The 27,407-nt window shown below is 40.0% G+C and overlaps 1 protein-coding gene across 8 annotated transcripts in view; it reads left to right on the top strand.

The window, feature by feature from the left end:
• Positions 1-1,763: 1,763 nt before the first annotated feature.
• The window catches only part of gria3a (glutamate receptor, ionotropic, AMPA 3a), a 73,353-nt gene continuing 47,709 nt past the window's right edge, over positions 1,764-27,407 (top strand). For 3 of the 8 annotated variants that reach the window (XR_009240059.1, XM_058626799.1, XM_058626800.1), the window contains exons 1-4: positions 1,788-1,826; positions 5,763-6,217; positions 7,043-7,201; positions 20,259-20,498. Coding sequence is in view for 7 of the 8 variants with exons in the window: in XM_058626799.1 (XP_058482782.1) it covers positions 6,130-6,217; positions 7,043-7,201; positions 20,259-20,498 (487 nt within the window). In the remaining variant the exon portion in view is untranslated. Of the gene's footprint in view, positions 1,827-3,190; positions 3,234-5,762; positions 6,218-7,042; positions 7,202-20,258; positions 20,499-27,407 lie in introns of those variants that run through there. The other 5 variants (XM_058626801.1, XM_058626798.1, XM_058626795.1 and 2 more) reach the window with 3 other exon arrangements.

The following is a 27,407-nucleotide window of genomic DNA, read 5'->3' on the forward strand; positions in this document are numbered from 1 at the left end:
GCTTTCAGTGATGCATCTGTGTTGTCGTCGCACCTCGAACCTCTCTTGGGAGCCGCTGTTCCAAATGAGCCGGCCGATCACTTGCTGTCCATGGCTTTGGTGAATATTGTATATTCTAGTTAATCCGCTGCTCAATATGCCCTCAGGTTTTTCCTCAGTACATGATATTGGCTGAATATTAAAGGGAAATTCGTCGCAGTCAGACCTGTGGTGCATACGGAAGCAGCACATAATCACACTTCTTCTTTTTTTTTTTACTGCTTGATCCTGACTAAGAATAAATGATGGCCTCACAGATACACAGAGCGCCGTTTGGCTCTAAAGTCACTGTTTACAAGTGTAATTTCTCCACCTGGAAAATCCAGTGCCAACGAAGTGGGCCAAAAAAGAAAAAAAATCAATGAAGTCTATGCACCACTGTGCAACACCTTGACTAGTTATATCAGACAATAAAACTGTGTTTATATTTAAAAAAAAAAATGCCTCAAATCCCTTTTATTTAGACAAACATTTCTGACACAGCAGGAGTCTGGCTTTCATTTTCTTACACAGGATTAAATGAACCTTATTTTGCTCTTTTATTTGATGTTTTTACAATCTCTGCTTTTTGTTGACTGGTTTTATCTTTTCTGACGTGTTTTATTATGCTTTTTATATTTGTATTTTTAACCACCCTGAGCTGTGTTTATGTATGAATAGCGCTATACAAAAAGTGTTAGTGTGGTTATTTCATTACCCCTCGTTTATGTTACCTGCACAAGGAAAATTAAGCCAAGTGTGTATCAAAACAACTTTTGCCCAAACTGCAGATATACAGATGAGGCTGAGCGCTTCCACATCCAAAGACACAGGTTCAAACTCTGAGAAATGATTGCTGAACAATGGAGAATTTGACTTTTGATTCATTATGCAAGTAATATAATCTATTTTATAAGATAATGGATTTATTTTATATTGACCTGTTGAATAAATATGATCAAGATCTTCTCTTGTAGGATAGGGAGACAACCCAACAAAACAAGTGTAATTTAAATGAAAATATGTTTGTATAAAAAGGACTTTAACGGCTCGCTTTAGTTTAAAGTGGTAGAAGAATGTCACACTTTTGTCGAGTGAATGTGATAAATGTATGTTCATGTCAGCGTGTGTTTGACAGTAGCTGACACTTGATTACTGTGTCTGACTGTAACTGTGTGCGATGTGAAACACTGTATTTAGGCCACTCCAGTCCCTCAGGCTGAAAACTGGTGAGTATAATTCTGTGGCATCTACATTTAGTGGTATGCCAACGTAGTAAAATACCTCAACTATTCATTGTAACCGTGACCTTTCATTTCTTAAAACCTAGCTGTTGTTTGTCTGCATCTCACTTACTAGCAGGGCTTCACTCTTAATCATCGTATTGCCTGCTTTGCGTCTTGGAGCAGTTCCAGAACAGCACCACGCTATTAATTGCGATCACCATATGGTTGCTACTTCATACTTCATTTTTACTTATTCTCCGTAGGACGTAATGGAAAGGCCTGCTGGCATTTCGAGTCAGATGAATCTAGCTAAAGAGGCAGCGTATCAGACACAGTGGGGAAAAAAAAGAGTCCCTAAACACATCATATTTTGCTGCTGTGGAAAGTGGGCAGCAAGCGCACTGTAGTGGAAGAACAGTGATAACCTGAACTCTCTTCTGATACTTATAGCACTCATAGAAACACTGTCTGATTCTGTGCTGTTTTCTTTGATATCACTGCTTCAGTGTGGAGGCTGCAGAATCACTCTGGCACAAACTGCACCATCAAACCATCTCATAAAGAGGCAAATACGACATCAAGGTGAGATTATATGGTAAATATCTAATCTGCATTTATATAGTTTCTCTATCTTCTCTATCTTTTGAGATACTCAGATAGATAGATACCAAGATAGATGGATGGATGGATCGATACCGTGATAGATACCAAGGTAAGTACGTGATTGATAGAGAATAAAAGATAGATAGATATTAAATACATATGCCTATACTGTACATATAACATGTAAGATTACAAGATATATAGGTTGAAGTTAAAAGAGTAAATTGAAGATTAAAAACAAAAAAATCCATTAGAATAATCATTTACATTCACATGCAAATATCATTTATTAATGATGTAAATAAACTGACAGTCTATTTACACATTGACAGTTTGACTTTATATAGTCATAATATCTGGTGTAATGATGAGGTTTTATCTTTTTTTCTTGTAGTTGTAGGTAAATTAGTCTGAGCAAACCCTGTTCATCTGACCCTGTTCAGATGTGAACTTTAGATCGATATTTGTACTAATGAGCACCTCAATGCTGTAATACAGTTGTTGTGCTGTGCATTGTCTGGTTCAGTAACATGGCTAATTTAGTTCAGTGTAGATTATTGGAAACTATACTTGGATAATTGTTTTTCTTAAGTGAGCAGGGAATCTTGATTATATAATCTAATCTAGATCCTTTATTTCCGTTCATGCAATTGAACTTAATTACAGTCCAGTTACTATGTCCTATGAGAGATTAAAGTTGTACGCCAAGCATTAAATAAGCACAGACTCGGATGTGCTGCTGATTTTCCTGCAGCATAAATAGAATACGGTAACGAGCTCTACCACTGCAGCACACACATATGCTGTATACTGTATATATGAATATATAAAGCAAGCACGTGCCTGTCGTTACGAATCACACTGCGAGCATAATTGATATTGTATTGTACTCAGCTAATCTAGTGCAATGTTGGAGTCGACCACAGTGAGTAAGCAATACTGGAGTGAATTAATTGAAATGCTTTGAGTACTTGCCTTAAAAATGGAGTTCAGTTGTGGAATTTCGGTAGATTTAAATCCCATTTGTGTGCACACGGTAGCATTAAGCATACACTCCTGAAAGATGATTAAATATCAAAGCCTGAAAATGACCTGTAAACCGATAATGTAACACTATTAGTGGTTTAATTCAGTGAAAATGTTGCTGCTGTAGCTCAGACTGTGAACATTATAGACTTAGAAATAAATAGAGCCGCAGTGTTTAAGGAGCAATAAAAGTTCTTCAAGTTTGCTGGGTTTTTTTTTTTTTTGTTGTTTTTTTTAAATCAAATCAAGCACAACTGCTTTAGGATGTTTGTATCCATTCTGTTTAATTATTGGAGCTTGTTTGTGATTGGCTGCAGGTTTGCAGATGCAGGGCCACACATTATCAAGCAGTCATGTGAGGTGAGAGAGGTGTCTGTGTGTGTGCACTGAGCTGAGCTGCTAATGCATGTATTCTGATAATTCCTGTGATGTGAGTGTGGTTGTCAGGCAGAACACCATCTCATTGTGTTGTTTGTGGGTGAAATAATTGGATAGGATGAGATTCTATAAGATGTGTCTGCACTGATCTTTATCACTGACGCCTCTGAGTCATTTTTTAAAAATCACTTTTAACACTTCCATAATACGCTAAATGTGAAGCTAAATGGCAGCATAATTTCATATTTTGTGTCGGGTTTCTGTGTGCTGAAGCAATTCTGTCTTGACAGTGACGACTAAACACATATAAAGAAAAAGGATATAAGAAAATCAATTAAAAAGCAGCCGAAACACTCTGTGTTCTAAGGGTTAATATGTATTCTCATCAATATTAGAGGGGAAATGAATCCAGCTGATCAATCAATAATGAACTCAATACAAAGAAATGAGGTTGCTGCTTTTGGACACCATGCATCAACTGGTCAAGTTGCCGACAAAATGACTGTGAATTCAAATGACTTACACAAGTAAGTCAATTATAGTTCTAATATATAGCTGTAACATGCAACTACTGTAACTGTTACATGTCATTTAGCAGACGCTTTTATCCAAAGCGACTTACAATTGAATTGAGTACAATCAGCCAGGGGTGGAGTCGAACTCGTGACCATTGCGACCATGATGTCTTTTGCACACAGGGTACCGGTCTTAACCATTGAGCCACTCCATTTGCACTAGCATTAGCAGTAACCAGTGTTTAATTAGTGATACATTAAGTAATAAATCCGTAATTAGCTTTCACATCTCGGCCGCTCTCAGTCTCCACACACCTGCAGGGGACAGCAGAAGATCACACTGCTCGTGTTCAGGAACCCTGCTGCACGCGTGCTGCAGCATATAGATACTCCACAGCCTTAAAGGGATAGTTCAGATAGGCAGACAGGTGTTGAAATGTATTATTTTGTGACTTTGGTGTTTAAAACACTTTGTTTGGATTAACCAAAGTGACACAAACTTGAAGCAAATGAAGCAACAGTCCATCCTGCCATCCATCCATCTTATACCGCTTTATCCTCCACATGAGGGCCAGTCTCAGCTGACATAGGGTGATACGGTGTGGGATAGTGAGTGGTTTACAAACTGCAGTTTACAGCCACTAAAGGCTGTCGAATGGCAACGTACTTTAGGATATTGAAAACTAAAGCAGGCATAGATTTTATGAGTTGAGCCTTTGCAGCCATGTCTTTAGTCAGAGCACACCACACACCTCTGTGTCACTGGGTGGTTCTCGGCACAGGAGCCGAGCCTACCTGTCTGACCTATCACTAACTAAATACTTAAAACCAATCCTTGCTTTAACACTATTGCAGACCTAATTTTAACCTCAGTAAAATACGGTCTTAACGTTGAAACAGCCTTTTAAATGTGTGTCACAAAGTGAGGACCGGCCAAAATGTCCTCATTGTGAATGGTCAAACAGTTTGGTCCTCATAAACATGGCAAAACACACGCCTAAGCCTTATTTTACCCCTAGTCTTAACACTACAATGTCATCACAACCTCACAGTTTTGCATCCATATTCTTCTTAGGACACTGCATTAACTTCCATTTATTTTTGAACAATTTACCAAAGCCATAACCAGTTAATTCTTAACCCTTACTTTAACCTAACCACAATTCCAATTTTTGCCCTAAACTCCTCAGAATGAGGTCCTGGTTTTTGTCTCCATGGGGACGACTGGTCTCATGGTGTTTATGCCAAAGAGCTGACACACACACACACACAGAGGTTTGTGCAGCTACACTTCATAGGACCGCATTGACTACCATTCATGATTTGGACAGCCGTAACAAAGTCTTATGCCCAATCTTAACCATAACCAGATAATCTTAATTTAACCACTTCTTCAGAAATAAGGTTCTGTCTCACCGGGAGCAGGATTTGTTCTTCATGAGGAGGACTAGTGTGTTATTAACCCTGATCCCTGAACACCTAACCCCACAACCAAGTCAGAAGCCCTTTAAAGTTATGCAGACCAGTCAAAATGTCCTCTCCAAGATATCTTTGAATCCAAATTTGTCCTCACCGCTTACTGCACACACTAGTTTCCATGACTTTCATTTCCTGGGGCTTACTCTAACCTTCTGGCCTAATTCTAACCCTGACCCTTCTGTTAACCCGACCCTTACCTCAGCCTAACTTTAAAACATGTCTTCACCTTAAAATGTGGCAATTTATGGTCGTGATTTTTGTCCCGATAATGTGAATTAATGTCAACAGATTGAGTGCATGTTTGGTGTGATACATACACTGAACCCAGCTCAGGCTGCACTGGCTCACACGCCAACTCTGGTGACGTGAGGAGGAAGAAAGCAGGCTTCTCTTATTATAATTCAACATCAGACCAAGTTTTATACACGCACCCCCATCCCTTCCTCATCTTTCTCTCCTTTCTTCCTTCTCTCCCTTTCTCTCTCTCTCTTTCTCTCTCTCTCTCTGGCTCCAACAGTAAGGAGATCCGCTTCCCCTCTCCTCCTCCTCCTCCTCCTACATCTCTGAGATAAAACATTGGGTTTAGGTTTCCAGCAGCAGCATCTTCAGCAGCAGCAGCAGCATCATCATCATCATTAGCAGGAGCAGAAGCAGGAGCAGGGAGGTTGGCGCTGCAGTTGCGTTGGCACACATTCAACGTGGGTGCACACAGTCAGTCAGTGAGTGAGAGGGAGGGAGGGAGGGAGGGAGAGAGAGAGAGAGAGAGAGAAAGAGCCGCCGCATCTCGTGGATTTCTTTTGCGCACAGCCGGTGTACGTGGTTCTCTCTGCTGTGCCTCTGTCACATCCACACCGGGAGTTCGTCTCACTTCTCGCAGAGACAAAATGTGGCATCGCACAATAGCGACAGTCCTTGTTTTATTGTCTCTTGTGGAGGACGCGCTGGCCGGGTTCCCGAATCAAATCAACATCGGTAAGTTCGATGTGGGACGCGTTTCTTTTGTTCGCGTAGTCTAAATAGGACACGTCCCTGCAGGTCACTGCAGAGATGACTTCTCATAAAGCCACGGGAGGTTTTTTTTATTTTTATTTTTTATTTTTTGTGTGTGTGGGCGGTTTGGTAAAACTGGAAACGTAAGTTTCAGCATCTGCAGTGTTTGATTTCCCTCTAAAATCCTCTGATCTACTTATTTCCGCATGTCCTCACGTTATAAAATGCCCTAAGCACTGAGAATAAAAAGTGCACTGCTCGTGCATGTTAAGAAGGAGATGTGACATTTTGTCCTCAGTTCATGTCCTCAATAAATCATCCTTCATTTTTTTATTGTTATGTGCAAAGGTTTATAGTCCATTATTACTTGTGCAAGTTTAGACTGAGATATATACATATATATATATATATATATATATACATAATGTTTGATCCACTATTTCATGTTGACAAACATCTGTTGTGGAAAAAGGCCCCTGACACCAGGTTTATTCATGACACGCTTGAGCTTTACATACAAATGTTGTGTGAGTTCAACCCATTGACAGTTTGTTAATATGATATATATCATATAGGGCAACTTTCAGCTGCTTCTTTCCAATCCAAATGCCAATGATCACATCATTTGACAGACCTACAAACATAAGACCTGCTGTCCTGAGCATTGGCACAGTGCTATATATATGTGTATATACATATACATATATATATATATATGTATATATATATATATATATATATGTATATGTATGGAAACAAATCCTCAAATGGACAGTAAAGTATAGTGTATGGTACTTTTCCATGTAGGTGGGCTGTTCATGCGCTCCACGGTGCAGGAGCACAGCGCCTTCAGGTTTGCTGTGCAGCTGTATAACACCAACCAGAATGCGACGGAGAAACCCTTCCACCTCAACTACAACGTGGACAACCTGGAGTCCTCCAACAGTTTCTCTGTCACGCATGCATGTGAGTACAGTTCTATAAACATTGAAATAAATAGATGATGTTAAATGTTCTTTAATGACGGAAATGGATGGCCAGTTGCCACGCCGTCCGAAATTCAGCAGCTGGATAATGAAGCGTGATGGCATCTAGATACCCAAACAGAGTGTGGATGAAGCAAACATGGCGAGCTAGCTGTCTTGGTTGCATTATATTTATTCCATTTGACCTAATCTGTCTCCTCAAACTCTCCACAATGAAACACCAACATGTCCCCAACATGTCCCCATTTAGAAGTAAAGTCATCTTTACTTCTAAATGTTAATCAAATGGGCTAATGTCAAATAATTACATAATATAGTAAGTTGTCTTTCTGATTATCATTTATTACATGTACTAGACTTGTGTAGATCAAGATTAGGCCTTGATAATCATTTATAACAATTGCATTGACCAACAATTAATTCAATTCCTTGGTTGGCCGATTAATCGGTTAATTTTTTTGGTTCTTGATGAATCCGAATCGGCCCATTTTCTTCTCTGCATTGGCCAATATTGTTCTCAGAAACCTGATAAATGCTTTACTTTTTCATTCAAAATTTGTTTTGACAAAGTTTATTTTTGATTACTTGTTTAACGTGCACTGCAGTGTAGATACAAAATGCAGATTAGCGAGACAGAACACAAGCGCTATGTTTTTTTTAAGTTAAGCAGATGGAGGGGGAAAATGGCCAAATGAATAATCCATCCACAGATCCTCCACAGCGTCATCCTCCCAGCCGATTATGGAGAAAGTCGTGGTACACCCTGGACAGGGCCACATAGAGACAAGCAATTATCCACTATCACACTCACACCTACGCTCAATTTAGTGCCCAATTTGTCTAATCCCCAAATCTGCATGTTTTTGGGGGTGAACTACAGGTCGCAAAACCCCAGGCCTTCTTGCTGCAAAGGCAAGAGTGCTAACCACTACATCAACCGTGTGGCCCCCCAAGCAAATCAACCAAAATAAATAACAAACAGACAAACCAGCCTCTAATAGCATCACAGTGTTACACCATCTCCACAGCAGTATTCGTAAGTATTTGTCTTACTGCACTTTTATTTTTATAAATAGCTTAAAGTATCGACTGTAACACGTTGTAATCCGTGTAGTCATCCCTGCAAACATGATGGATTTGATAGGAAGAGCTGTGGAGTGTGAGATGGCTTCATAATTGGTCTACCAGTCACTCCTCTGCCATGTAGGGCACCGAGCTCTGTCTGGAGAATTAATTTGTTATCCTTCTTCCCACCAACTGCTCTTCACACTCCGCGCTTAAAGATCAGCTGCGGCTCTTCAAACTCCGTCAGCAGCTGCAGAGATGCCTGTGTAACCTAATGGAGTGCGAAAAAAGGGGCTTAAAAATGGAAAACAAAACTGCTCACTCATACATCAAGGGCTTGGTTGTAATAAAAAAAATCCACAGTGCTGCTGAAGTGATGTAGTTGTTTGTGTGTGTAGCGGCGAATGATGAGCAGCCTCGGGGAGAAATTGCGGGCAGATGCAGGATTACGCTCTCTGACAAACTCGCACCTTGACGCTGCCCAGTTGAACCACAGCCTTGGACTGTCTGCTGATGAGTAATTACACTGGAGCAGCTGTGGGGTCAGTGCTTAGCTCAAGGGCACTTCATTAGTTGTTGTTGAGGAGGAGATTAATACTACACGCTGCTCGTCTTATCCACATCTGGGATAAAGCGCACACTCTCCTATAATTTGCCCTAATGCCATAAAACTATTAATACAGTAATGTACAAGTGCAGTTGCTACTTACTCAATTACTTTGTGTGAACAAGTTGTTTTATTGACCACACCATGGGCTGTGTTAGTTACATACAAATAATTGTATCGGCAATCAGTACTAAACAATGGTTGTTTATGCACATATCTATTTAGCCAATCACATTTCAGGGAATTTCACCAGAATTTGATGTCATTCTCACTCTAGTGGGATTTAAAGGGGGCGTCACTAGTGCTTCATTCAGAATTCTAGACTCTTAAGCAACAACAGTTTGTGTCGTTTATTGCTAATAACGAGCACTTTTGTCGGAGATAACAAAAAATGCCCTGTAGGAAAAAACCTGGAATTCTCCTTTAAGTGACATTTAACTGAGCATTGTTGTGGATGCCAGACAGGCTGGACTGAGTGTTTCAGAAACTGCTGATCTGTTGGGATTGTCACACACAACCATGCTTTTTAGGGGGGAAACTTAATCAACGCGTTTTTTTTTACCCACTTGTGGTGTCCTGTAGACTGAAACTGTGAAAGTCTCTGTATATTTTTAGACCATGCTCTTATTAACATTTCACACAACACAAGCGGCACTGACTTTTAGCAAAATACTCGCTAAAGCTTTTCTTCCCTAAAAGCATAAACAAAAACCAACATAATTAGGAGAATTAATTTCAGCTGTGTCCACTTTGCTTAAAAATGCACCCAGCTACATAATTCTATATTTAGTAGCCTGTTTTGTATAATACTCAGTTATTTCACTGGTGTCGACGTAACAAATGAATGTGACGATTATGATTTGACACATTTCATGTCTGGCAACAATAGGTTAGTCATCGCTATGCAGCTGCTTTGTGGAAAGTGGAAATATGATGAGTTTTAAATCTACTTATTTGTTGTGATCATTGGGTTTGTTTACAAAATGCTTAAAAAATGACAAAGTTTATATTCTGAGATTTGTTTTTGGATAACTTTATAATTAGGGCTGCGGTTATAAATCGATAACTACCTTCATTTAGTCTTCTCTGTTTAAAGTCTCTGATTCCAGCTTCTTCAATGTTAACATGTTTTACTTTTCTTGCTCCTCCATGAACGGAAGTCTGAGTGTCATTGGTTTATGGACAAAACTAAACGTTTGAGGATATGTCGTTACCCGTTGACATTTTTCATAACCTGTTGACATTTTTTGGGCGAATTGATTCATCTAGAAAAGAATCAAGCATGACTTGATAAGAATCATTAGTGGAAGCCGTTGAAGAGTCTCTGCTATAATGAAATAAACAAGTGAGGGTGGGAAAGGCAGGTTTAAGGAATGATGGAAGGAATAATTAGTTATGTGAAAGAGTAATTACTCTTTGTTTAGCGCTCAGTTGTTGAATTTGTTGTATATACTCTTTTAAAAAAAAAAAAAAAACAGGACAACAGTGCTGTCCTCCAGCTGGGTCAGTACATAATGATTGTTACAAATCCCTGATGGCAAACCACTCTGTTATTGGCAATATGGATCAATAGGTGGAAGGCTACAGTCCAGCAGCAGCAGTAGCAGTGGATTGTGTGTGTGTGTGATTGTTGCAGCAGTTTGTTCTCCACTATGGAAAAATCAATTCTTACCAAGCTTTCATTTTCTCTATGGGAGTCACTTTCTGCTTGCAAATCTGCTTGCTCCAACCAGAGATGCTGAATTTTCACTTTAATGCTTCCACTGCAGAATGACAGTTTAAAAAAAAAAAAAAAGAAATAAAAAAGACAAACCAACCTCTAAGCAGCTGAGGATGCTTGTATGTTGTAGCAATCCATTTCCAGTCAGTGTAAGTGGATTGAATTGTTTCTGTCAAAGAGAACCTCACTGTGTTGTCGGGTTTATTATCTCAACAATGTGTGGCTGAAGCGAAGCTGCAGGACGTATTAATGTGACATTGATGTGAGGATGGAGTGTGCGTAAACGCTGAAATAGGAGGGGGTCACATCCATTAAGTCTGAGGTCAGGGCAGGAGGAGACAGAGCCGATGGCCATGCCGGACATTACTAGAGACAAGTAAAATCAAGTGGCATCGTAGCGACAGAGCACATTCAACCACGGGTCATTTCATATCATTATCAGGTATTTATTCAATGACTGATCAAGCTTCTGTGTTTACCCTCACACCGCTTCACACATCTCTGCAAGGTATAAGACACAAGTGTATATTAATAAGCTCATTTTGATTTCAATATATTCCCCATCTGTTGTGTCACTATGCGGTGTAGAATGTATCCAGAGATAAATGTTTATTTTCAGATCACCTATTATGGCTACCTATCCTCCCTCTGCTATGACTCAACCAGTGTGATGCTGCTCAGACAGACGCTAATGTTAGAGCACTTGAGTGTGTAGGCAATGGACGGTCCAACTAATGCAACACAGCTTATGTAGCCAGATATTCTTCTTCTCCCCCTCCTCCTACTCTTCTCCTTCTTTCTCATCTTCTTGCCTGGCCTTATCTGGATGAAACGGCAACATTCAACATTTTAGCAAATGAAACCCACATTTTCATCACTTGTTTTGGTTAGAAGATGAATCAGAATCAGAATTACTTTATTGATCCCTGATGGAAATTCTTTAGTTACAACCTGGAATCACAACCCGAAGTGTAACCCAAAGTGTAAAGAGTTGGTATAAGAAATGAATAAAATGAAATACAAATGATAATACACACACAGATGACTCTTAAACTTCAGAGTTGTATAATTAACAATCAATGCCATTCTTACTAGGGCTGAAAGATTAATCACAATTTTATCAAAATCGCAATTTCGCAATATTTTTTAAAGTCAAAGTGCGTGCTAAAATATAACTTTTAGGTGAATTGTCTCGATCTATTCACCTCTTATTCTGCAGACTGAAGAGAAATGTCTTTGTTTCTCACGGAGCTGCACACATCTCACACAGTAATCATTTTGAGTATGTTTTTTGAATGAAAATGAGAACAATGATGTAAAAATGACCATTCCCTCTAATATCAAGAATCATATCGCAGTCAGTCTCCCATCTTAGCTGAGTACTGGAGGCTGTAGGCGAAGAAAGAAAATCTTGGCCTCGGGGGGTAAAAAAACCAACTGCACATAGTATAAATTTGCCACAGTGTAGTTAACGTCAAAGCGAAGCAGATTTGGCTTGCGTTTAAAAATGTAATTGCCGATAATTGTCAGTGTCCATCCCTTCACACTGAGGAGCTGAACAACGGTTTTCTAACCATCTCCGCTGAGAGTGACAGACATGACAACACACGCTTGTGTGCGATGTCACCGACACCGACTAAGTCCACTGATGCTTAGATTTGGTGGAGCTGTAACAGCTGAGTCAGCAGATTAGTTTGTTTCTTTACAATCTATGGTGAAGAACCAGAAATACTTCTACTATTATACAAAAATGTAAATTAAAATCAGGAAAAAAACATTTTATCCGAGTCATATTTGGGCTGTTTATTTCTTCTTTTTGAGAGAACAATATTTGTTTACACAGTTGGAGAATTATATCTTTGAAATGACTCAAATGGTCTAAAATGACTGTATCGCAATAATAACGGTATCGGTAGAGTTATTGATAACGGTATCAGACACAAAGAAGTGGTATTGTCCCATTCCTATTTCAGACGCTTTGGTGTCATGACGGTCTGCTCAGAAGGACAGAGCAGTTTGTTTGTGTCCTCCATTTTCACAACAAAACAACAACAATTGTCACTAAAGAATACTTCATATCATTATATTAAATAAAGCATGGATGCAGGTCAAACTGCACTCCCAGTGCCCTGTGCTGGACAGTCTGATGCACTTGTAGGCTGTAAAGTTTAAGGGGTTTTTAAATTTTTTAGTTGATCATTTCAATAATTGATGTGTTGCAGCGCTGTTTGGTGATAGCTGCGTTAGCTTCATAAATAATGAAGCTAACAAGTACGGGCTACATATTGCTGTGCAATATTAACAATATGTAGAATATATATTTTTTTTTTACTATATTTTCATATATTCTTATGTTAGTTTCATTTATAACTCCTGTGCAGTATTTCTTATTTATATTTTGTACCATTTTATCTTTTCTCGTAAAAACACCTGCTGCTATTTTTAGCCTGACAAACAAAATTTGGCTTTGACGAGCATTGTAATAATATTGGATCTGGAGGACCAAGTCTAAGTCAAAGTATATATTTAAAAGTTACTCATTTGTGTTTCCTGTTGATTCAATGGATGAGCAGTGTTTCTAGTTCCACCACCACCGTTTTTTTTGGTAACCTTCACAACTTTTGACAGCTGAAATGCTCGTAACTAAGTAACGTACCGTACTGAACTGAAGTCATTTCATGAGCAGTGAGGTTTCAGGAATAAAAAAAAGCTCATCAAGCAGATTATTCTGCAGTTAAGATCATGATTGTTGGAGTTACTGTTGTAAAACAAACATTCTGGCTACGTAACCAAACGATACATAACCTTAGATCCATCACATCTCATTTAAAATGACAAGTGGTGAATGTTGCATGAGCACCAGGAAGAAGCTTGTCAAACAGCATTGCCCGAGGCACAGCGTTCTGCACACTATGGCGGTGTCGGTGTCTGTGAGGTGACTGATAATCAGAGGAAGAACAAGACTCTTATTTAAAGCCCCACTGTGCATTAAAGTTTCAGTTTCCCCTCACCTTTCATTGCACCCGTTCTGTCAATCACACGTCTGAGTTTTTGAAAACATTTGAAAACTCTGAATCGATCCTCTCGTTTCTGAAAAGAAAGAGATTTTCCCCCAAAAGCATGTCCCTTTTATTATGATGCAGTGATAAAAATATCCGAGTCACTGCATCTGCAGCCAGAGTTCTGTCAGTTTGTATGAGCTGCCTCAAGTTGACGAGTACTCATCCTCAGATTTGCCATTATTAACCATAACCAACAAATTCTTGCTCCAAAGACAGTTATATTATCATTTTAGTTACAGGCAATGATATTTGGATGTACTGCTATGGGGCAGCACAGCTCTCATGGTTCATTGTGCAGCATAAAAGCCTTATCTTTCTTTGAATAAAGGGCTGCTTATGCCTAATGAATGAGCACAATAGAGGCTGTTTAATATCAGTTGACAGAGGACACCAGTCTCTGCCGCGCATGATTTCTCAAACTGAAACTCTCAAACGTGGCTGGTTAGAATGCTGTAAAATGGCGGAGTGCTGAATAGGATTGGGCCAAGCCACTGGAGATGTGCCGTTAGTCTTTCATCCTGTGCCTCAGAATGTGCTTCCATGCCAGTGCTGTAACAGAGCGACGGTGATCACTACTGACAAGCCACAGTGATGCTGCAGCAGTTTGTTGCAGTATTACACAACGTCCTTCAGTGTTTCTGCCACTGAAAACGCCGTTATTGTTCTCTTGATTTTACCCGAGCTCATCCAGAGAAATATCCGGAAAATATTGATTTTCACTAAACTGTAAAAGTCGTATAGACGGATTGAAAAGCTTTATTGTCACTGTATGAAACACAATGAGATGAAAGAGAGTGTTTTCAAACATACTATAAGAACACAGAGATAGAGAATCGCCACAGGCATCAGTGGACAACAAGTGAAATATCTACCAAGGATGTTCCTACAGGATGAAATAAGTTATGAATAAAAGATTAACACATTTGATGAAATATTTCACTGGTTAGATAGTTCAGAATGTGATGAAAAAAGGTATTTTACATGAAACAATACAAATATGCCAAACCTCAGGTAGATTAGTTTATTATTCACATTAGGCTCTGCAGTATGTCTGTCTTTTTGAGTGAGTTACATTCCTCTGTCTTTTCTAACAGTGGTCCTCAGAGGATTTCTTTCTCTTTTTTCTGCAGTATATGCAAAGCATGTGTAGGTGGTGAAGTGTTGGTGCTGTTACTGCAGTGCAGTGCAATATTAAAGTGTATTTTTCCCACACAAGGCACCAGTAGCCACAGGCCCTGTCTCTGTATCGCTGCTGTAGATTTCCTTCTGTCGTGTTGTTTTAGCATGTGGGCCGTATCCAGTTGTATTTCTCAGATTAGGGCTAATCCAGCGAGTGTTTTGCCCCGCTTGCTATCTGCAGGGGGTAGTCGCTCACTGAAAGAAAAACACTGTATGTGATTTTACCCAGCTCTCATCTGTAGAGAAGAGGGAATTCCAGCCAACTCGCCGCCACACTGCCTCAGGAGAAACACCTACTCAGGCTTCAGTCCCTTTATGCCCCGCGCTTCCTGTGTGGTTGGTCAACTGAGAAGAATTGCACAACAATGCAGGCTGTAATGCGGATAAAAAAAATATGGAACACTAAACACAGAGATCATTTACTGTGTGCACTTTGCTGTCAGTTAGACTTTCATCTCAAAGTAAACATTTACTGGGATCTTAAGTAAGTGCGTTTGTCTCCATGTGGAACTTAAACCTGATTAGATGCTTGGAAGTTTGACCTTTTTAAAAGCTTATTTTTGGAAATATTGGCATAATGGGAAACGGTCACTCGAATTACGACACCGAGGAACGTCTCAGTTTCGTAGAGAATAGTGTTGACTTGGTTTCTTCACACACGGGAGCTTATTATGTCACAATATAAGCTTTAAGGAAAAGTACCTGTGTCCTTAACAGCTCCCCGTTATTATACTTTATGACCGTGTCCAAACAAGAAGCCCGAGGGACTCCAAAGTTGTCTGTTGCACCTTTAATTACACCGTCTTGACAATAACAATGGCATTGTATTTTTAGTGCAGCATGTTGCCGTGCTAATATCAATTCATCCGTAAAGTGATATACAGTAATGTGACACATTTCCTGGCAATTCTTCCAAGAGAAACCAGTATTATCAAACCTCAAGGTGTCACTAGAGGGGAAAAAAAAGTAATTTGTATAATAAATGACTTGAGCAGAGCAAAGAAAATGGAAAAAAAGAACAATATCTTCTAAATCCAATCAAAATTGCACATTGATACATCCTTGAAAGTAAATAATAATATGAAAATGTAATCAAAATTCTTCGGTTTCATGCAAATGATTTGTTTTTTTTTTCTTTATAAGAATAAAAACCACAGCACTCAAAAGCAGAGTATATTGTATGGGTCAGTTAGTATGAGTCAACCAGGTATCTGTGTCATCATGATGTGAGTTCTTCTCTGTGTCATTCTGGTTTGTTGTTCTCTACTGGACTGGACTGGACTGGACTGTGTGCCCACGCAACAAGCAGAAGCATTCACAGTAGTTCTTGATGAACGTTACTGACACAGATCTACGTGTTTCAGTCAGGTCACGACACCGCCGTCCCCGCTGACAAACAGAACACAAACGATGCACGTCACCTGGACTCACAGGGGAGTGATGTTGTCAGTGTCTTCTGGTTCATCATCCAGAGAAATGTTCTGCTGCCCAGTTCGGTTCCATGAGGACACACTGATTCTGCTGAATGTCAGTCAGCACATTTACAAGATGTGTTATCATCCACTGCACAGATTTGTAAAGATCATGTGCCAGCCTTTTGGTCTCTAAAGGTTATGTATTTTTAGAGTTCCGATAATTAACAGCTTTTCTGTCTATTTTGAGGCAATAGTGAAGTTAAGGATTAGGTTCATCCTTTACAGGACACACACAATTTAAATACTTGGACATTAACAATGGCATTATTGGAGGAACTGTTGTAACTAGCTGTATGACCCTAGTTTTTGGACAGAACTGTTGTGGAGTTTTGAGTGTTGCTGGCCTCTGCTGATTGGTCACAGTTCACAATGATAGCACATATGCTATTCTCACAAAAGGAGAGATTCATTCCTGGTGTTACATTCTGCAGAAGACAATTAATTCCCATGTTTGTGGATGCAAGGACATGATGGCCTACATAAAAGAGTTAGTATTCCGTTTGAATAGATGAATAGTGAATGGTCTTCATTATGTTTAAGGGCAGAATTTCATGTATGTGCTTTTGACACAAACCTCCCAGTAGTTTGTTCGGCTTATTCAACACCTCTTGTTTTGCTTTGACCCCCATCCGTTATAAGTTTGGTAATTTCGGGACAGGCTCTGTGTGTTCGAGCTGTGTCCTCTGCCTCCTCTGCTTACGAGACATATGACCCTGGGACAGGTTGGGGCAGGAAAACAAATTGATGCCCTGCCTCTTTCCTCTCCTCCAGCGGTGCCGCGAGCTCCGGTCTTAGGAAAGAGGTTGAAAAACAACTTTCCACCAGGCAGAAGCAAAACACAACAGATTATATGCTATTGTCACACAAAGTGAAAACTATTATTCCTCCTTTTGAATCTCCTCAAACCTCAAGGTTCTTTTCAGTGACTGTCCAAAAAGTTCCCTCTCACATTTTCGTGTCCTCATACTCTACTTTCTTACATGCGCAAAGTCTATTTCCTCACCGCATGCTGTGTTCTCTTTTCAGACTAGGACAGCAGCTCCTTTCTATTCCCCTCAGCTACAGAGCATGAGGAATTCACTTTGTCGGCTCGGTTACTCTGCAAGTTGATCCCTCAATCAGTTTTATGTAGCCTCAGTAGAGACCCCTCAGCTGTCAACAGCCGGGACCCTGAATGCGGTGAACCCCTGAGTTCCTGTTAGGTGTGAGACTGTGCTGGTGCCGCTGGAACTGTTGCATCTGCGTGTTTAAGCTTTACGAGGTGAGCGGGAGAAATGGAGGTTGAGGGAGGAAGATGGACAGCAACAGCAATGCTGCTAGTAACAGGCATAAGTGATGGAGGACATGAAAATAGAAGGGGACGGAGTGTGAAGCTGAGGATTGGATTTTGGAGTTGGATATTTGTCATGCATGTTGAGACTGTGTTAGTATTCTGAGCATTTGTGCATCTCCTCTTCTCCTCTGCGATGAAGTAAATGATGCATACTTTCATTGGTGACCACCATCAGAGGAATTTACTGTAGTTGACTAGTGTTTACTGCTTTGTGAGTCTAAATTTGATTTCATCAGTCCTTGAGGAGAGCAGACCCTCCGTTTAACCTTGACAGACAAAAGATATTAGTGCCATTTTGTGAATTAGATGATATTTGGATGAGTGGATTTCCCATGAAGGAAACAGTCGCTGAATAATGTATAATGAGAATTAATTTAGAGTAGCTGTCACCCATGATGAATCCAAAACCCAAACACAATAACAAAGTGAGAGACTGGTTTACCAGAGGCTATTTATCAACGGAAAATGATGCTTTCAAATGACTCTTGATTTTTGTGCACCGTTGTGTGGATTGAGCGTTTGTATTTGTTACACTGGTGAGATATGATGTGTGAGAAAGCTGAGAAGATGGTGGGATGATTAAATGACAGTGTGTGTGTGTGTGTGTGTGTGTATAGGTGGTTTTTTATTTTTATTTTAAAGGAAACATATAAAAATGAATCATATGTTGATGAATATTTCCATTTCATCAACAGACATCAATGCATAGGGATATTTTTCACATGTAACCAATCGCATTCATGCATTTTAGATATAATATGTAACATTTCTGCATTAAAACCATTTAAATTAAACCATAGAAATACATATTTGTATTCAGAGTAAGACTTTTAAGTAATTTTGATCATCCTCTGTACCATCTCTGCTCTAACTTCTGAGGCAAACCCCCATGAAACATTGAGGAAGGATAGTTAACAAGTTGTGTTTTTTTCCATTTAATTGTGTGTATTTGTCAATCATGGATCAAGACTACTCATTGCAGATTTAAATTTCAGTTAAAGAACTCTCACCTCTTACGTCTTAAATGCATTTTTTAAATAACTACAGTCAGCTAATCAAGTGTTGGCTATATTACATAAGACCATGGGGACTTGATCATTATGTAATGGTGGTGTAAAATAAATTACTCATACAGTCTGTGCAAATTCATGGGGTGAAATCATCATGAGTCATGTTTCACATATTGCTTAACATGTGTTTTGTATGCAGACATTCATATCGTGTGCTACAGGCTACACTTTGCACGATAGCCGCATTTCACCCCTACATATTCTGGGGAAAAGACACCTCATTAAATCACATCAGGCAGATAAAAAAACATCATTAAACCCTGATTAGTGATACTGAGCAGCTTCTGAGAATAGGGGTGTGATCTACGTGGAACAGGGAGTCTTACAGCTCTGCTGCATTGACCAGCATTTCCTTCACTCGTTACTAAAATGTACTAAAATAACAAATCCACTCTTGCTTGGTGTTATTAAACCCATTTAGTATGTACAAATACCTTGTAAGAGTGAGTATCTGATGTACAAGCATTTGTGGCCAGCGCTCGTTTCCATTGGCACGCAGACGGCAGCAGATAGGGCTGCATATAAATCTTGTATACTGCAGCTAAGCACGGTGCCTGCACATTTGCATGCTCATGTTTCAGGGTATTTGTCCATTAAGAGCTGAGGCCAGTGCACTGATTTCCCCATTATGTCTAGTTGATTGCCCAAGCGGTTGCATTTAGACCAAGGAGAAGTGAAGGGCAGCGGGGAGCAGAGCATGGCCACAAGGAGCAGACGTCCCACATGGCACCCATTTATTCAGATAGTCGCTGCTTCGCTCGCAAGATTAATCTTGTCATGATGTCGCCCCGTTCACAACTTCACATTAAGGTTTTTAACACTCACATTTGTCAAGACGAGACCAAGAATTTAACTTTATTATACTGTGAAATCCGGGCTTTTGTCACTGACGCATTTTTAGCGCTGAATTTGCCAAGCGTGTCGCCATCTGTTAAAAACCAACCTGGGACGAGAACGCTCGCTCTCACGGAAAACATGTCTGCCTGCAGGGACTCAAGGAAAATCGGGTTCAAAAAGGACTCACCTGATGAAATCCACACTTATTCCACACATGCTCCTTCACCAAAGTCCATACAGAAAATCAGTGTTTTAAGCTCGAGGGGGGAAACAGGAGCTGCTGGTCAACTGCGGCCCTGTTTGGTAAATTTGCGTCACTTGCATTAATCTGACAGAAGATTTCAATCTCCAAAGTCAAAAAATAACGTTTTAACTTACTGATGGAGGCAGCAGTGGATCAATAACTTAGGTGTGCCATGATATAAAATCACTGATTTTCTGTATGGAGTGAACGATTTACAATCCTCAGTTTCCAGCTTAAATGGCTGATTAACAGGAAGAAAAATATGCAAACATAAGGAGACATACATTTTATTAGGTGAGCCATTTTTCTATTGAGACCTCTAGTGGTCATGTCCCAATCAAGGCCAAACGTTGGTATCCTTTGACTGATGTAACGCCTGATCATAAATGACCCTAATGTGCCTTTGTGCTAATTTCTAACCCACTCTCTCTCTGTCTGTCACCAGTCTGCTCCCAATTCTCCCGAGGAGTGTACGCCATCTTTGGCTTCTATGACAGGAAGTCCATGAACACGCTGACCTCCTTCTGCGGAGCCCTGCACACTTCCTTCATCACACCCAGCTTCCCCATCGACACCGATGTGCAGTTTGTCATCCAGATGAGGCCCAGTCTGCGTGGCGCCGTTCTCACTCTGCTGGACCACTACAAATGGGAGAAGTTTGTCTACCTGTACGACACTGACAGAGGTAACACCACAAACACCACACGTGTGGAATCACAGAGCCTCACATTATGGGAGACAGTAGAAAAAGTAATCAACCTGCCCAGGAGTGCTCACACAGAAGAATTATACTGCGTCATTCTCATCCCCGATCCTGTTCTGATACATTTTAGTGTGTGCCTACAATCAACCTAAATTGCCTGATTGTGTGGTTGAATGCGGTGCTCAATTGGTCTTCGCTTCAGAGGAATGAGTCATTCACAGGTGCGGCTGATGTGCTGCAATGTACGACTTCAGTCGCTCCAGCTTTTAATCCTCAGAACTCATTGATTATCATTTAGCGCTAATTGGATTATATACAAAGGCAGAGTACAACATATTCCTGCATGTGCTTCATGGCCTTCCGTTCCCCTCATGTAGGCCAACTATTTACGGACTTGGGTTTCTGTCGTCCTCTCAGTGACAGCATGTGGAACAGCACAACAGTGTGTGTCTGCGTTGGGTTTTGACCACAAGCTGAGCACAGGCTGAGTGTAGCAGTAAAGATGCCACTTGTTTTATTTTAACATGCATTTGCCACTGAATGAGTGGATGTGGGAATGTTCTGTGGTGCAGACTCTCCTGTTAAATGTGCCACTGTTCAAAACTGTGCATTTCAAGTATTTTTAAACTGGCATAGAGCATTTTCTAGGACAAGTTCCCTCCTTTTTTTTTTTCTTTTCCACTTCCCCCACCTCACTCAAAATACACTATCTCCATTTCAGGTAGGTGTCTAATTCTACTGCACACTCATAGAGCCATTTTGTGTGTCTGCAGGAATCTGTTTTGGCAGTATGTTAAACAAATCTACATATGTTTGACACAAAGGAAAAAACTTTTGTTGTTGTTGTTGTTGTTTTAAAGACACCACGCAGCAGCACTTCCATAATTGTCATGCAGGTGTGCCTCAGTTTTAATGATCTGGCTGGTGTGTCTATGTTTCTGTGCCAGAGGTTTGAGATTGTTCATCTGGTGTGTTTCAGAAGAGATTAAGGAGTTTTTTTTATGCTCAACAATGAATGTTCTCATCCTGATGTAACCCTTAGAGCTCTGTCTGACTTTGTTTGCCTCTTTCACCTGCTGTGTTGGTGCTGACGGCCCTTTATCTGTAATACTCTGTCCCGTTCCAGACTTTGACACCACAAACACTCTACTTGCTGCACAGCTTGTGTTTGCTGAGAGTTAGCTGTGCTTTTTTGGCTCTCAGTCCCTTCCTGCTCCTCCTCATCAAGGTTCTGGAACAGTATCGCCAGCACGCGTCCAACTGTCTGTTTAATCTTCATTATAGGGAAAAGGGCTTCATTGAGGGCCAGAGTGGGAGGAGCATGTTTGTGTGAGTGACTATGACAGCAACAATGCAACACGTTGGATTTTATAGTTCATTCAAAACATTAATTTGTTCTTTTGAACACGTTTGGAACGCCTTAATGAAGCGTTAACCCCAATCTCAACCATAATCAGTTAATGCCTAACCCTAACTTAACCACAATTCAAATGTTTGCCCTACATTTAACCAGTTCCTCAGAAATGAGGTTTTGACCCCCATTAGGACTACTCAGCAAACACAAACACACACACGTGCACACTTTGGTTTTGGTACCTTTTCAGGACCGTTCCTGGTATAAACGCTGACCTTTTTTTAGTAGCAGTTAGTCTTCATGGGGACCGAAGTCTGATCCTAATGAAGCAAGAGCCTCATTTCTGAGGCTCTGGTTAAAGTTGGGATTAAGATGTAGATTGTAATTATACGTTTAAGGTTAGGGGCTTTACCTTTTCCTCAATCCCCAAATTCAGCACTTTCTCTGGAGGTTTGAAGTATAATCCAAGCACTGGTGCGATTGTGATGTGTTCCAGATGACCAGTTCAATAGTGAAGTTTAAAAGGCTGGACGATCTTCAATATTGGCTTCTTGCAAAAGCACCTGCCAGTGCAGCTGAGGATGATAAAGGATACAGGATAGGAGTGCTGAGCACTTATATACTGTATCACCAGTCGTGAATGATTGACATAACACCAGGCTTAAGAATGGACACAGTATTGTTACGTCTCCACAGTCAAAGACGGATGTGGAAACTGTGTCAGGATCCCATTTTCATTGGAAAGCTGGATCCGTCTCTATATGAGAGACAATAATACAGTATCTGTCCCCAACAGGACCATTGCCAGATCTGAGCAGAGCTTTGTATCAGAACAAAAGCAAAGGCATGTTGAAAGTCAAATCCAACTTGGAAAAATCCTTAAAATGAAACTGTTGATCCTCTGTACTAGATCTTGGGGAATGGGACTCTGCCCCCTTTTCATCACACACCATGAAGGGATTTTTCTATCCCAGCCTGAAGGCATAACGACCATCAAAAATCTATCTGCAGTGTGGAGTTTTCACGATAATAGGAAATAAAATGCTGAGAGATATCACTTAATATACCCATGTCTGAAATGCACATTTAATTTTTGATGTGTTTGTGAAAATGGAAACGTTATCAACATCAAATAGTTTCAGCCTCACTTTCATGTTGGGGATGCTTTCCTCTTTAAGCAGTGTCACACTGATTTAACCCGTTTTTAAAAAGACTCATTTGCACCTTTACAAATACATGAGTCATTAAGTCCATGTTTATCTGCTGCAGTGGAACATCACCTATTTATCCCAGATATATAGGCTATGAAATAAAGTCATTAAACAGGTGAATGGTGCCTTGTATAAAAGACCTTTTTAACCAAGAAACATCTGGGTGTTACTAATAAAATAAGGATCACTTTTACAATCATTAACTGTAAATCACATACAATAGATGCCTATCTAACAATAATATGAGTTAAAAGGCATTTATCAAAATACTGTGGATAATGAACTGCAAAATCATGCTAGACTTTTTTTTCTTTGAAAATTCTAGTTTTTAATCAATGGTTGATCAATGTGTTTCTCATATCGAAAATGCTGATGCTGATATTTTAAAATAAGATATTTTTTGGCCGGTTTTCTTTTTTCTGTCATCTGTCTTTGAATGTAACAGATTAACAAATAATACACAACATCCATTTACTTGAATAAACCTTTACTGCAGAACACTGAACAACTATATTTAAGTGCACTGAAGTAAAAAGTACACAGTCTTCCCCTGAATCGTAGGCTAACAAAATCTAAATCTTGGTTGTTGTTTTTTTAATCCCGTGTGTAAATTGTGACATTACGGACATGCAGCAAGCAACACTAATGCTAATGTTGCAGTCGTTAATACTTCTTTACTTGAGTCTCTCTTTAAATGAATTAAGATGATCTGACTGATGAAATATATGATGTTGAGCTCTGTTCTAAGTTTCAAAAGAAGAATGAGTCATTTTTGCACACACATCAATCAGTGATAGTGAATGTGTCCTGTATTTAACCCATCCTTATTACACACCAGTAGTGAACACACACACAGGTCGGGCGAACAAGCAGTGGGCAGCATTTATCTGCCCCTGGGGGGAGAAATGGGGATTGCGGTACTTGAATTAGGGGCACCCCAGACTTTGGCCCTTCCTGGGATTTGAACCAGCAACCCTCTGGTTACAAGGATGCCATAAAGGCTGGCACAAATGGCACATTGCTGGCCAAAAAGAAAGAGAAGACGAAGATGAACTTAGTGTTCACCCAAGTCTTGATGCTGATCTGAATGCTGATTAAACACATTCCCCCTGCTAAAAAAAAAAAACCTCATGATAAAATGTTTTTTGAATGGGGTCCTAGTAACTGTACTTGCTTGAGATCTCAGCGTGCAGTTTCAACCTTGCCGTCTAATGTATTCTTCTTGATCTATGCACGCGAGTTCTTCATTCCTTGTTTTTGCCGTCAAAATGAAGGACCGCAATCTAACAACCTGTGCTGCGGCTTTTCCTGCATTTTCCTGCTGCTCTGACAAATGGTGACGGTCAGGATGGTGGGGAATTTGCATTCGCTGTGTAATCACACCAGCCTCCTGCTGAACGTCTGGTTGGTTTCGTCTCTGCGAGGAAACATCTGATTAATTGCACGCTGCTAAATAGCTGCACTCAGCAGCCAGGCACACAGACTTATTGAGAGAGACAGAAAGTCAGAGAGAGAGAGAATGATGCCGAGCAGCTGTTCCACTTCACCAACACCTTACCTCACCTTCACTTCAAGATGGACACACATCAATAGGCCTTGAACCTCCCCCTCTGTTGGTAAACACTGTATGTCGCCCAGGTGGTAATACAGTGTTGCCACTGACGCAGAGATTCATTAATCAAGCTCTTCCACTTCAAGAGAGAACGGAGAGTTTCCCCTCCGTTCAAGGACTCTTTTATGCCTCATAAGCAAAGGGGAGTGTAACTGAGATACATGAAACAGCAGAGGTAGTAGTGAGGTAACATTTCAAAGGGTTCTCCAAAAAATCCCAAAGAGATGCAGATGAGAAAACACACGACTGCACTTCAACAGAAACCCCAAAGGTCTTCCTGGACTTTGTGAAATGTGATCAATTCATCAACATTTTCCTATTTTCTTACAGAGAACAGAGCAGAGTTGAACAATCAGTTATAATATTAAACAGACTTTAAAACTGATGTTGACAATTACCTGAAAATAGAGAAATGTTGTGTTTTCATTACCTTCCTCTTCCACTGAGTCCACTGTGCTAGGATTTGTATGTACTTCATTACTTGTATGTACATGTATGTCACCCCTGGATGCCACTAAATCGTACACAATGTTTTGATGGTGTTGTGTGGTCATCATAACGTTTATATAATTGCGTAACCACTTCACCACAAAATGAAGTCCCGCTATGAAGCCTTGTCTTGTCAGGTTTTTGAAACTGTGTGTGCCATATGTGCCATAGTGTATTGTCTGTTTTCCTTTAAATGGGAACTTAATTTACCAAACTGATATCATCTTCTACTGAAGAAGACCTGAAACTAGTGATTGAGGTCATAAACCCAAGGAAAATGTTGTATATCAAGTGACAGTAAGCTAATTTTTCCCATTTTCCATTCAAACACATTTCTTTTTGTAACCAGCAGAGACATCCTATATATATATATATATATATATATATATATATATATACATACGTATATATGTATATAAACTGGAAATCAATTAGATATTTTCCTGAAATAGTTCAGCCCTAATGGCCATAACTATTATAATAAGAATACTGAACTTTATTTATATAGCAGTTTTCTTAACAAATGTTACAAAGTGCTTAACAAGTCCAAATCAAGTCTAATCGAACATGACATTTTGCCTGGTAAGCAGAGAAAAGAAAGAATCCCAACAGGTCACACAATGAGAGAAAGAGAAAAAAAACACAGACCTTTCTTTATTTTTATTTCACCTTTATTTTACCAGCATAATCCCCTTGAGATTGCAAATCTCTTTTCCAAGGGCGTTGGAGTCAGCAGCAACAAACACACACAACAAAGACAACTCATCCAATTTACAATAGGACAATAACAGACATTAGAGAGTCAAACAGCAGAAACATTGACAAACCAATGATTTAGATTCTTTCAGAATTAATATGAAATGATCCAGAGAAACCAGATTTTGTAGTTTTGAATGCCCTTTTTCCCACATTCTGTTTGTACACCATGAAGTGCAATGAATAGTGTCCATCATTTTTGAGGAAAACACCATTACCTATGTGAAAGGTAATGGGGAAGCAGAGCGATAAGGCCCTTGTTTACAAGGGGATGAATTCTCTGAACCAGACTCAAAGATGTGCAGCCATCTGCCTCGGCTGAAAGTGGAGAGAGAGAAAAAAGAGAGAAGGCGTAACAAGGAGAGACAGGGAGACATCAACAGTCAAACAATACAACAAGTGTGTTAAAATAGGAGGGAAGGGAGAAAACAAGAGAAATATGGAACATGAACCAACAGCAAAAGAACAAAACAATACAACAATGAAATAGGCTGGAACAGACGAAGCCTGCACAATAACACCAAAAAGGCAAAAATGGCACAAGAAAGGATGGGGGACAGAGGAAAGAAAACAAGACAGAGGGGAGAGAGAGAGACCAGGAGCAAGGAGTGTTTGAGAGAGAGGGAAAGAACAGTTGGCATAGAATTAAATCACAGAACAATAGGAAAAGTAAATTAGGATAGTCATGTGTATGTACTGTGCAGTGACCTCATCTGTGAAATCCTCAAAGAGTGTGGTGTGCAATCACTGAGAAGATACAGCTCTGAGGCGCTCTGGCTGTCTGAGTGTTTCTGCCTGAATCGAGCCTCTGTTATCAGGGACTCTCACTCTGTAGACGCCCCGAAGTGACACCAATTGATCCATGTACGTCTTTGCATGCAGAGGCAGAGTGGCCAGGCGACATCAGACAACACGCCGCAGCAGCACCAAGCCTTTTGTCTCTTCATGCTACACATATGTAGTATTAACGCACAATATTCAGCGTGAGGTGAGACTTCATTCAATTGGATGGTTTTGTTTCTCGGCATGAACGACTCAGACAGTCATAAAGCACAGATTTAAAGGCACAGTGTGTGACTTTTGGGGACGATGTTGTTGATAATTGTGCCTCTGGTTGGTCGACGTAAAAATGTGGTGATATATCATTGTCCTTGCTTGTGCAGTACGAGAATCAATACGCCAGGGCAAATATTGGTATTTTAAGTTACAAATGAAGTGTCGGTACTTGATGTCTCCTCTTGGCGGCGCTTTTCAGTCATCGCTATATTATTGTCTTATTATTGCAATACATTGAGAATCGTTGTATCGTGATATTATGGGTATCGTGTATCATATCCTATCGTGAGATACCCTGTGATTCCCACCCATAACATGAACAGAACTAATGTTACATTATTTGTGTTCTGCATCCTTCGTCTGAAAACAGGCTCTGTCAAGCACTTAGTATCAGACCTGAGTGAGGGAGCATT

Source organism: Solea solea, chromosome 4, assembly GCF_958295425.1.
Source record: "Solea solea chromosome 4, fSolSol10.1, whole genome shotgun sequence".
Classification (NCBI taxonomy): Eukaryota; Metazoa; Chordata; class Actinopteri; order Pleuronectiformes; family Soleidae; genus Solea; species Solea solea.